The sequence below is a fragment of the Mytilus trossulus genome, chromosome 9 (genome assembly GCF_036588685.1).
Source record: "Mytilus trossulus isolate FHL-02 chromosome 9, PNRI_Mtr1.1.1.hap1, whole genome shotgun sequence".
NCBI classification, from domain to species: domain Eukaryota; kingdom Metazoa; phylum Mollusca; class Bivalvia; order Mytilida; family Mytilidae; genus Mytilus; species Mytilus trossulus.
Genome location: NC_086381.1, coordinates 24663145 through 24676043, shown reverse-complemented (window position 1 = coordinate 24676043; position 12899 = coordinate 24663145). Strand labels below are relative to the sequence as shown.

The 12899-nt window shown below is 33.4% G+C and overlaps 1 protein-coding gene across 1 annotated transcript; it reads left to right on the top strand.

Moving 5' to 3' along the window:
- Positions 1-6860: 6860 nt before the first annotated feature.
- LOC134684411 (putative deoxyribonuclease TATDN2) lies at positions 6861-8284 on the top strand. Its single transcript, XM_063543694.1, has 2 exons — positions 6861-6931; positions 7591-8284. The coding sequence occupies exons 1-2, from the start codon at positions 6861-6863 to the stop codon at positions 8282-8284; spliced, it is 765 nt and encodes a 254-aa protein (XP_063399764.1).
- The last annotated feature ends 4615 nt before the right edge of the window (positions 8285-12899 follow it).

Sequence of the window (12899 nt, the reverse complement as noted above, 5' to 3'; positions counted from 1 at the left end):
AAAAACTGCATTTTACCCCTATGTTCTATTTTTAGCCATGGCGGCCATCTTGGTTGGTTTGGCAGGTCACGCCACACATTTTTTAATAGCCAGTAGGAATTTTTGTTCGAATATCTTGATTACAATACAATGAAATCTTATCCTTGTGGTCATTCATGCGTAGGTATTTAGTACACGGGAAAAATATTTACTATGAAAATTAGAAGGCAAATTCAAGCAATTTGATTGGACAAGAAGTTGTAAGTATGTTTGATATTAAAAAGAAAGACAAATATAAACATATTTGATTGTGTCACTCATATATTTATTTACACTTATGCATATAAAGTTTTAAATATTTATGTCCTTTAACTTAGATGAAAATATAAACAGGTTTATTAAAATAAGTTAATTTCTGAAACAGCTTTGCGCGTCAGATCCTCTGATGTCATAGGTGTTTTCAGATTGAGTTTTGTTTTTTTCTATACTTGTGTTTTCATTGGCAAATCAGAATAAGATTAATATACCAAATTTTCTATAGTTGTGATTGTATGTAAAAGTGTTTGTGATTTTTAAAAAAAAATATTGTTTATGGTGTAGTGTTTTTTAAGCTTGTGATTAAATACAAATAAGCTTTTTGTTTTGTGATAGTGCTTGTGTCTGTATTATAATAACCTGTGCGTACATATTACTTTTGTTATTCATCCTGACATTATTCAATTCCTATACAAGTAGTAATATACATAGATTATTTTTTTTTTTATAAAAGTTTATTAGATTTTGATTACTAAACTTTAATTTGGTAATCATGTCACAACCTATCAAAATAAACACAGCTTCATTGGAACAACTTAAACAGATAACAGGAATAAGTGACAGAAGAGCACAAAAGATTATTAACAAAAGAGAAGAGAAAGGCTCCCCTCTTATTTTGGAAGACCTTAAACTTATGACGGATATTCCTAACACCATGTGGGATCCACTGATGAAGACTGGGGTTATAATATTGGAACCATCCGAAGAAATCCAAGAAGGTATCCAAAAAATGTTACGGGGAAAGCAGAAAAAAATGCCAAAGAAATAAAGAAGATGGCAGCAATGAATGAAAAATTAAAAACATACTTTTCAAATGCAGAGAAAGACAAAGCACTAATGAAAGCAGATTAGGAAAACAGGATTGCAGCTGTAAACCAGGATTTCACAGTGAAGATGAAAAACAGAGAACATGATTACGAACAACAGTATGATAACCTTGGCAAGAGACATAAGGAAGAAATGGAAGAATTGATTAACAAATTTAGCGAAAGAGAGCTGAAATTAAATCAATCTATAGAAGAACGAGACGAACAGATGAGAAAAATACAGATGACTATGAAAACGGAGACAGATAATAAAACGAAGTTACACGAGATGATTGAAAAATGGTCATTATCAAAAGAGAAGCCCAGCATGCAAATAGCAGAAACTAAAGATGAACCTAGTTGGAAAACCAAAACACACACCGGACAGGGCAGTAAACGACAAGATGGTCCGTTGCCACCTAAAATTAGCACCTATGATGGTAGAAGTGACTGGCGGCCGTACCTTGTTCAATTCAATCATATTGCCAATAGATATAACTGGACGAATCAAGACAGACTGGACAAGCTCATTGAATGTTTGAGAGACAGAGCACTTAAGTTTTTTACCACAATGCCAAAGTCAGTCTAGGAAGGATACCAAGCTGTTTGTAAAAAAAATGGAGGACAGATTTGGAAGAAAGGACTTACTTCATGTTATAAGGAGACAACTACAAGACCTTCGTCAATTGCCAGAGGAACCTCTTGATGAGTGTGCAGAGAGAACACAGGATCTTGCAACTGATGGGTTTCCAGGAACACCTGATGATTTTATTCAGATAGTTGCCACTAATGCTTTTCTGAAAGGATGCATGGACAAAAAGGCAGCTTTAACAGCAATGGATAAGGATCCTGATAGTTTGGACAAAGCCCTTAAATATGTGAAGAGTGCTGTTACCAATCAAAAAGTTATTTTATGAAATAAAAAGCCTGAGGTTAAAAGGGTGATATTCCACGAAACAGAAACGGACATGTATGACTCACACGGGGATCAGGAATCTACAACAAGTGTAAGAGCTTTGTACAGAAAAGGAGCAAGTGATACTGATGTAATTAGCAGATTTGAGTCGAGACTTAAAAAGACAGAAGAAGATGTTCAGGACACAAAGACAAGCATCAAACAGATACTGGACATCTTGAAAAGAGGTAATTCAACCATTAAATTTGGACAATCACAAAGATTATCAAGTCCAGGAAGAAGTCCTATAAGAGATAATAAATGCTTTAACTGTGGCGAAGAAGGGCATTTTATTGCACAATGTGAAAAACCAAAGAGTAGATCGCCACAAAGATAAAGAAACAGGTCAAGGTCACCCTCACTAAATGTTAACAGGGAGTCTTTAAACTCCAACGGGTTGAAGCAGTAGGCCGATCTTCAGCCTATCCAGGTGATACTGGAAGGCCACCAACTCTATCTTTAGAAAAACAAACTGAAGTCAATTTATATTAGTCAAATATCCCAGACTCAGACGCCAAAACATTATATATTCCTGTAGTGGTGAACAGTAAGAAAACTTTCGGAGTAATATACACAGCAGCACAGGTGTCGGTTATAAGTAAGACATTCTTTGACCAGTTAACTTATAAACCAAAAATCAAAGATAACATCGTACTTAAAGGTGCTGGAGCTTGTTCAGAAATGAATGCAGGAATAGCAGAAAATGTAAACTTGTACATAGGCAGTTCCACAGTTAAATGGGATATGGTTGTAGCTGAAATAACAGATAATCTCATTCTAGGTATAGATTTTCTTGAGAGCCAAAAAGCAATTATTGACTTAACAGACTATTCCATCAAACTTAAAGGTGAAAAAGTTCCATCTTTTATGACTTCAAACAGACAGGACCAACAAATGAAAATAAACAGAATAAAGATAAAAAAGAAAACAGTCATACCACCTGGTTCTAGTAAAGTTGCCATTGTTGAGTTAGATGAGAAACCGATGAATGATATTGTAATTCAACCAACCAATTTCATGAAGGGCCTGTTGGTTCCAAATATGCTCTGTATGGGTAAAAAACAAGTTCCTGTAATGCTACGAAATCCAACAGAACAATTTAAAACTCTGAAAAAGGATTTTCAGATGGGTATAGGATTAGAGATTAATGCTGTAATGGAGGAAACAGACGAAAATAGATTAAAGTTGAATAAAATAGATATTGATCCAAAGCAGTCCTTTGACCTGAACCAGCTAAGAGAGAAGCTACCAACACATTTAAAAGAACTATTCAACAGATCACTAGCAAATTTAAACAACCAACAGTCATTACAGCTAGCCACATTATTACTGAAGTTCCAAGATATTTTCGCTAAGGATGACCTGGATATTGGACTTTTCAATGGAGATATTCAACATGAGATTGATACTGGAAATTCCCATCCCATTAAACAGAAAATGCGAAGAACACCCCTGGGATTTCAGAAAGAAGAAGAAGAACATTTACAGCAACTGTTAGATAAAGGAATTATTGAACCGTCTACTTCGGAATGGGCATCGCCACCAGTATTAGTAAGGAAGAAAGACGGGAAGCTCAGATACTGCATAGACTTCCGGAAGTTTAATGACGGTACTATAAAAGACGCGTTCCAGATTTCGAACATAGACACATGTCAACGCTGGATATGGCCTCAGGATATTATCAGGTAAACTTAGACGAAAACGACAGACACAAGACAGCGTGTGTTACTAAATACGGTCTATTTCAGTATACAAAACTTCCATTTGGTCTATGTAATAGTCCTGCAACATTCAGCAGGGTAATTCAGCTTGTTCTGCAAGGCCTTTCCTGGAAAGAATGTCTAGCATATCTTGACGATGTAATTGTTTTAGTCAAAGATTTTGATGACCACATCTGTAGTTTAAGTGAAGTTTTTTCGAGGTTCCAGAAGTATAACCTAAAGTTAAAACCGAGCAAATGTCAGCTGCTGCAAACACAAGTGAAGTTTTGGGGGAAAATAGTCAGCGCCGATGGAGTTGCAGTGAATCCTGACAGTATAGGATCTGTAAAGAAATGGCCAACACCAAGGAACAGAAAAGAAGTAGAATCCTTTATAGGGTTTGTTAACTATCATCGTGATCACATAGAACAATTTGCCCAAATTGCGGAACCTTTACATCGACTTACTGGTCCAAAGGCAGAATTTGCATGGGATGAAGAACAAACACAGTCTTTTCAAAATCTTAATGAAGCTTTGATATATTCAGTGATCTTAAGTTATCCAACACCTGATGACTTATTTATTCTAGATACAGATGCTTCACAAAAAATCTATCGGGGCAGAATTAAGTCAGATACAAGATGGAGTGGAAAGAACAGTAAGCTTCGCAAGTAAAGTCTTGACACCTGCTCAGCGGAATTATTGTACAACAAGAAAGGAATTATTGGCTATAATATGTTTTACTAGACAATGTCGTCACTATCTATTAGATCGTACTTTTGTGATAAGAACGGACCACAACAGTTTAACCTGGTTACTAAACTTTGAAAATATCAAAGGACAACTGGCAAGATGGATAGAAGAACTGTCTCAGTATAACATGATTATACAACACAGAGCTGGAAAGAAACACATTAACGCAGATGGATTGTCAAGAATACCTGATGACATTGATGCATGCCGTAATTACAGACCAGATTTCAATTTAGAAGAGTTACCTTGTGGGGGTTGCAAGTTTTGCACAAGGGAACGGCAACAGTAGCAAACATTTGAGGAAGAAGTGGATTTTGTTGTCCCCTTAACCATAAGGAGACTTGTTGACGAAGGTTCATATAAAACAAATTGGACTCCTTCATACTCTCCAGTAGAACTGCATGAAGAACAAATGAGAGATTCTGATTTAAAAACTTTAAAGAGATGGATCGAGGATAAATATGAGCCAACTAAAGCAGAACTAAAACAGTGTAGTGAAGTAGTCCGACATTTTTGGTCATTACGACAGCAAATACAGATAAAAGACAATATTTTACTTTACAAATGGGAATATCCTATTTTGCCAAGACTCCTTTTCATGACACCAAAACAGATGCAAAGGGAACTTCTACATGATTGACATGATGTAGTCTCGTCTGGTCACATGGGACAGTATAAAACATTAGAGAAACTGAAACAAATAGCTGTTTGGTTAAATATGACGCAATCCTGCAAACTGTATGTGAAATCATGCACTACATGTAATCTTAACAACAAAACAACACGAACTGCCAGATCGAAGTTAGGACAATACCATGCTGGTTTCCCAATGGAACGAGTACACATGGACATCTTAGGGCCTCTTCCTGTTACAAAAATGGAAAGTAAATATTTGCTTATGGTAATTGATCAGTATACAAAGTGGTTAGAATGCTTCCCAATTGCAACACAGACAGCTGAAGCTGTGGCAAGAACCCTGGTGGATCATTTTTTTTCTTAGATTTGGCTGTCCAATTGAACTCCACACAGACCAAGGAATAAACATGGATGGAAACTTAGTAAGGCAACTCTGTGAACTACTACAAATAGCCAAGACTAGAACCACACCATATCATCCGTCGTCTAATGGACAAGTGGAACGGTATAACAAAACAATACTACAGACAATAAGATGTTTCATCAAAAGTAAACAACACAACTGGGATTTATTTTTTCAACAACTAGTTGGAGCTGTCCGAGCAACACGCAACTCGCAAACAGGATTCTCTGCTAACATGATGATGCTGGGAAGAGAAGTTTTTCAACCAATTGATGTAATTTTAGGCACTTCAAACTGGAATGCTGACAGAAAAGAAGTTCCACAATATATTAAGGATTTCGTGGAGAATTTAAACAGGGTGCATGACATCGCCAGAGATAATTTGAAGGCTTCACAGGAACGACAAAAAGGCATATATGATTTGAAATATAACCAGAATAAGTATAATGTTGGAGATGTCGTTCATAAACTCAATCAAGCTACAAAGGTGGGACAGTCTGCGAAATTGAAATCTCCGTGGAAAGGACCATATTTGATAACAGCGTTCACTTGTATTATACAAGATTAAGGATAGGAAAACAGAATCTTGGATTCATCATGACAGAATTAAACTTTGGAACTTCCAATCTGGATTAAAAGGATGAGGAATCAAGAAGTGGATCAAACGATGGATGAAGAAACCAATGAGATTGACGAATGTCCAATTGGAATGCCAGATATATTTAAAGAAAACACCAATGTCAAGAGTTCGTCAGATCCTCTGATGTCTCATTTAATTGGTGATGCTGCTATTGCGAGTGCGCCAGATCCTCTGGTGTCTCACACAGTCAGTAATTCGACTTCTTCAGAGAAGAAAGCTGAAACCGACGTGGGCGAGAAGAATGTTAATGCGGATCTTCATGTTCATAAAATGGATGCATCTGCTGTTGAATCCGATATGTTAAGTAGGAGGAGGCAAAGGAAAAAACCTGCCTACTTATCAGACTATGTCGAGGATTAATGATTTTGTTACAGATAATCATTATTTATGTATAATATTGTAATATAGTTTTTTGTCCACTATTGGTACTGAGAAAAGAAATTTTTAGCCAAAGTGTAACATATTTTTAAGCTTTACTAATGTATGAGTGTGCGCAATTTTTGCATATATTTTTTTTGCTCGTAATTTTTGCATATATAATTTTTGCTCGTAATTTTTTGCATATATATAATTTTGCTTATAATTTTTGCTTTTCAAGAAACTTAATATATTTTGATATTTTTCTTTATTTGTCGTATATGTTTCATCTCACTGTTTTACTTATTCCTGCAGTATGCATGAGGATGATGAATTTGAGCCAGACTATGGACCTTTTGAGAATGAACTACCAAAAAATGATGCAATGTATCTTCGTGCGAGTACAAAGAGATACAAAAAGGGAAGAAAGTGTCCGACGTGTGCGGAAATTTTCACTAATGTCAGTGCAAAATACAATTTGCTCAGAACAGTGTTTTAGATGCTCATATTGCAGAGTGGCATCAATCTGACATTAAGAATACAAATATTAAATTCTCGGAAGACAAATATGAACGCTGGGTTAACCTAATGAATGGTTTATCGGAGGTTGTTTCTAAAGAACTCGAATGTGATACGCTACAAGATCTTTGTAATTTAGCTGACAAAATCTGTGTTTATCCTAAGCATTCAGAGCCCATTTTTCAGGGAAAAGATTTAAAAATGGTATTCATATTTAATGCCACGAATGAATGTGTATTTGAATTTGGAAGTAAAAATATTATAGTTCAACCTCCATACAGTATACCGTTATTGTTACATTGGCGAATATTAGCTTCATTGATCCAACAAACAGAAATGGGCGAGAACTTTATTTCCGTTGAGAAAATTATATCTTTAAGACCCGTTTTGGAGGTAAAAGAGACACTACACCTTACGGACTCTCATTTTCATTTGGATATGCTATCGAAAAAAATAGGCCATATTTCATTACCTCAATCTTTTTGGACATGGAACAATAAGGATTATAAAATTTCATATCTTATTAGCAATTACTGTTATCCAAGAAACTGGCCATCTAGTGATTTAAGATCTAAAATTAGGCAGGATAACAGGATTAAACTTACTTTCGGCATTCACCCAAGAATTGTGGAGATGGAAAATACATCAAAATTAAATGGATGGATTTCGGATTTGGAATGGCTGTTGAAAGCGAATAGAGTGGTTGCTGTCAGTGAGTGTGGTTTAGATAATAGTGGGAGGAAATGTGATTTAGAAAAACAGATCAAGTTTTTTGAAAAACAAATAGCAATTGCAGTTAAAAGAGATTTACCGCTGGTTATTCATTGCAGAGGAGATGGGCGTACGGATGAGATATGTTTGAATACACTTGTTCGGTTGCTGCCGAAAAGTTTAAAATTACACAGGCACTGTTTTAATGGAGATGAAGTGATGTATCGGAAATGGAAAACGTCATTTCCAAACTGCAAATTTGGCATTTCACCTTTCATCCTAAATGACAAAAAATATCAAAAATATAGGTCTCTAGTTTGTAACATGAAATTAAAAGACATTGTATTGGAGACAGATGCCCCGTATCTACATCCTGAGTTTGAAGATTTTGGTTCACCGTTGATGATAAAGGATATCTGTGAAAAATTGGCAAACATTTTCTTGTGTAGCGTAGAAGAAATTGCCAATATTACGACCAAGAATGCCACAGACGTCTACAGCATCATTTAAATCATGGCGGATATTGTGTATATAGTACATTTTTTGTACATAGTTATTGTACATAGTTTATTGTGATCATTTTGTGACATTACAACGTTATGGCCACATGTATCTACCTCAATTTACGGACAACTGCATTCCAAATTAAGGATTTATTTCCCTACATCGAACTTCAAAGTGTTAAGTAAAAGGAATACCTATAAATTTATTCTACAGAACGGGTTCATTTCTACGAAAGAGGGAGGAATGTTAAGAATATGGTATTATATCAACAGTTTATTCGGAACTAAATATTCTTGGCCTTTATCCTTATACATTTACACTACTACGTCATACCAAGGAATTCCGGGATTTCCCATGGATTATTAGGCAGTCATTACCCAAGTTGTTATCCAGAGCGGACGTCCCCAGATTGACGAGCGGCCTAATAGACGACTTATGACTCAAGCATAGGATTGTGATATTATAGGTAATATATTGCATACACTATTCCTATAAAATCATTACATATATACCGAATGACACCCGTATATATGATTGAAATGTTGGTATTCAAAGACGTTTTGTACGCGTTTCTTGAAATTTCAATATTTTCGAAGTTATTGAGCAATATATGCGTATAAACTAAACTTACTCTTGTATTTACATTCATATAACTATCTAAGAATATAGCTGAAACACGAACTTTGCAAAGTTTAAGCTGAAAAAGTATTTATTTTTCCTTTAATATAGACAATCTATAAATATGTTAAACTTTTACTCCAACTTTGTGTAGTTTGAGCTACAAAAGTATTACTAGTCATTCATCCGATTTCATCTTGAGAGTTGCACACGCCTAATGAAGCTAGTTTGTCTAGCGAAATATAGTTTATTTGTCTTAGTTAGCGTGTTAAAGTTATATTCGTAGACATTTATATAATTTTTGCATTCAGTAAATGTATTAGTTTATTTCCACAAACTGATCCACGCCTGCATAGATTGCATGTTGATTGTTGCAGACATTATATATATATTATGAATCTATAACGTATTATCGACAAATTTCATTTCATTCAGTGATTGCTGATTGCACGCTATTTGTTTTTTAATTTTATTTTCGGGAAATAATCGCGAAAATAAATACTCGCGAACTTGTTTGAAATACACAATTCGCAACAAAAAATACAAGTACAGTAACACAGAGCACGTGTAAAATTGCAACAAATAAGTTAACTTAAGTATTTTTTTAAAACAGCAAAGAGTGCAATAAAGAATTCATGAATGTTAAAAAAGAGTAAGTAAATAGAAAGAGCTATGATTTTTTATGTTTTCCATGCGTTCTCAAATGTCATTTAAACTCAACAGTTTAAAAGATTTGTTGTATTGAATGTGTTCTATAAGAATCAGTTATTATTATTTACCTTACAGAGCACTTCCCTCGAGTATATTTCATATAAAAATTGTTCTTTTTTTATTAGGAAAAATAAATGTAAGTTTATATCTTGTTTCCGGATCCTATTGATTATTCAGTCGTATTAATATGTTAATGCTAAAGAGATATAATTTCAATTTTAATCTGATTAATAAAATATTATTACCCTTATGATCATTGAAAATGTATTAGAAAATAATGTATATGGGCGTTTTTCAATAAAAATGTACTTTCTTGTCCTAGCCACTTTTTAAAAAAATGTGTTTGATCTTTGCAAGTGATTTTTTGTGCTGTCAGTACATTGAATTAGATTTAACTTTTTTAAGCAAAGAAACATTGTTAGAGGGATTAATAATATATTGATTCCTGAATGGTCCAAAACAACCAACATGGAATGTCCCTAGACCGCCTGTTCAACATTCATACTCTAAAATATCGTAACAAAATGTAGAAATACATGTTATTAATACTTAATATAAGTTCTTTAATAATTCAAAGGTATGTTTAAAGCCAACATATGTTAATAAACAGCTTTTAACATAGGATTTTTTATTTCAGAAAGTGTGTCCCTCACAAAATGTCCACTACGAAACGAAGTTATTATAATTTGCTTATAAACAGTTTTATAAAATCAATGTATTTTATAAAATCAATGTAATTTTTGTTTGCAAGAGATATAAACATTAGGGTCTTACAAAAGAAGGGATGCTTTTATAACGGCAATTAAATTGTTGGTAAGAAAATTTGAGCACATCAAATAGACCAGAGTGATACCGTAGTTTTGTTGATGTCCACTACGAAACGGTTCCAATCTACTTCAGTATCTGGTTTTTAAAATTATGAAAATAATATCAGTATACAGCCTAATACATGCTTTGAAGAGTACAATCAGTCTTGTCCCCTACAAAACGGTCACATACGAAACAAATACTGGAGAAAAACGTTTCGTATTGGACACTACCACTACCATGCAGTCTTTTTTTACTCTTTTGTCAGTTATATTCGTGCAAAACAAATAAAAAGGATTAGTTCCATGTAATTTGTTTTATGTTTTTATCAACATAGAATAGGGTTGATGTCAACTACGAAATTTTTTGTCCACTACGAAACGGATTTGTCAACAACGAAAGGCATCGAAATGTCCACTACGTAACACGAGTTGTACCTTCATATGTGAAGTACTATCTTATCCTTATCGATATAAAATGGTTCTCCAATTCAGAAAAAAATGAGATTTTTCTAGTATATAAAGTAAACAACCTGGAATGTCTATAGGAAACATTTAAAATTGCAAAAATATGTGTGTTTAGAAGCAGCTTCGTAAAGTCCCCTACGAAACAGTTCACACATTATGAAAATACTATCATTTTAAAGAGTATTTCAGATAGCACTTTTTGTTTACAAACACGTCTATAGTAGAGATATTCTAAATAACTCTTGAAATTAAATTTTAGACAAGTTGATTTTTCCTTTTTTTATGTCTGAAAGTTACGCTTTTATTGAAAAACGCCTATATTGTAAATCTAGATCGTATTATTGAACGTTCTCATAACAGCTGGACTTAACGTTGTGAAAATATCTCAGGGCTGTTTTTCAATTATGTTTTTAAATCTAGTTCAACTAGTCCGGTAAACTTTTTTAAAAAGCTGAAATATGTAATAAGCTTGCGGTCAATGATCGTTGAATGAAATCGTTCACAGGACAAAAAGTCACGGGATAGAAAATCACTCACTGGTATAAATTAATTCGTATGTATTGATGTGTTTGAATATATAATATGACGTGATTGGTACGATTGCTGTTTCATTACATATACTAGTGTTCATTTTATAGTTTATGAAAGTCTTCATAAGTCTTGATTATTGAAGATTTGTCAATTTTGTCGATAATACGTTATGTCAAAAAACGTCTCGTCCTTTTTATACAAAAAGGCAGTTCATAGGAAGATACCAAGACTTTGTTGATAAATATTCCAAATCAACTTTCTTTTTATAGGATACTTGGTCTTGAAGTATATTTTCAAGGTACCGAAGTCGTTAATTATCTTAATAACGTGTTATAGTGTTTTTCAAATGCTGTCGGCCTTAGTGAATATCACATAACCGGGGTTGAAATCTGATTTTATAAACCTAACAAAAGTCCAAAACTGTATATCATTAATTAACCTTTACTGTTTAGTCCGATTTTGATAATATCTTTTGTGCATGGCTCGGTTCTTATACATTGTGTTTTAATTATATGGTAATTTTTAGTAATCCTCTTTTTCATTTTCAGTACTATTTATCTTGTCTTTCATTTTTAATGTATGTACTTTGTCTATAAAGCATTTTGTTTTTCTATGTTGACATATAGTGATTAACATTATAACAAAATGTGTACTGTTGTATTTATATATTTGATACTTTTACAAATAATGTCTGTATGCTTGGTTCACATATTTTTTGTCATTATTGAAATATCCTTACGAGTTAGAGGTAAAGCTAGCTTTTTCATCAATTTAAATCACCAATTCCTTCATAAGGTCAAGTCGGAAGTATGACAGTTGTTCAGTGTGTTAAAGTGTTTGATTAAGACACTTTAAAAGAAAAGAAATTGAAACGGACACTTTGTCAGAATGAGTCAAATAATCAGGTTTCTAATAAATAGTCTATTTAACTATAAAGACATTGTTGATTACTCAACTTGAATCAATCAGGATTTGATTGAAGTAAGTGATTACTAGTGGCATTACCTTAGTTCACAATCTAAGACAATCAGACAATTGTTGAATAAACAAACCAATTATAGACTATAATGATTTGATTAAACACGTTATCATATGATGAGTAAGATTTTATAAATTCCATTTGACTGTAAATATTTATTTATCTATTCTGATTTGAATTAAATAAAATAAGAATTGTCATGACATTCTAAGTTTTCATGGAAAATACCTTCATATTAATATGTTAAAGCTGTCATTCAAACAGACACAATCACACTCAGTTTCTTATCGATTTAAAATAATTCTTTAACTGGTTCTCCAATACTTCACTTACCTGTTGTCATCCATCATCGATACTTTTTTGCAAATTCTATTTAAGGTGGCTCGTGGGTACAAAAATTTTAGCAAAAAATTAAACCTTTATTTTTTCATTACAAATTTTATTTATTACACTATTAGTTGTTACTTTATGATATGGTACAAAAAACAACCCAGAAAATTGATTTGGT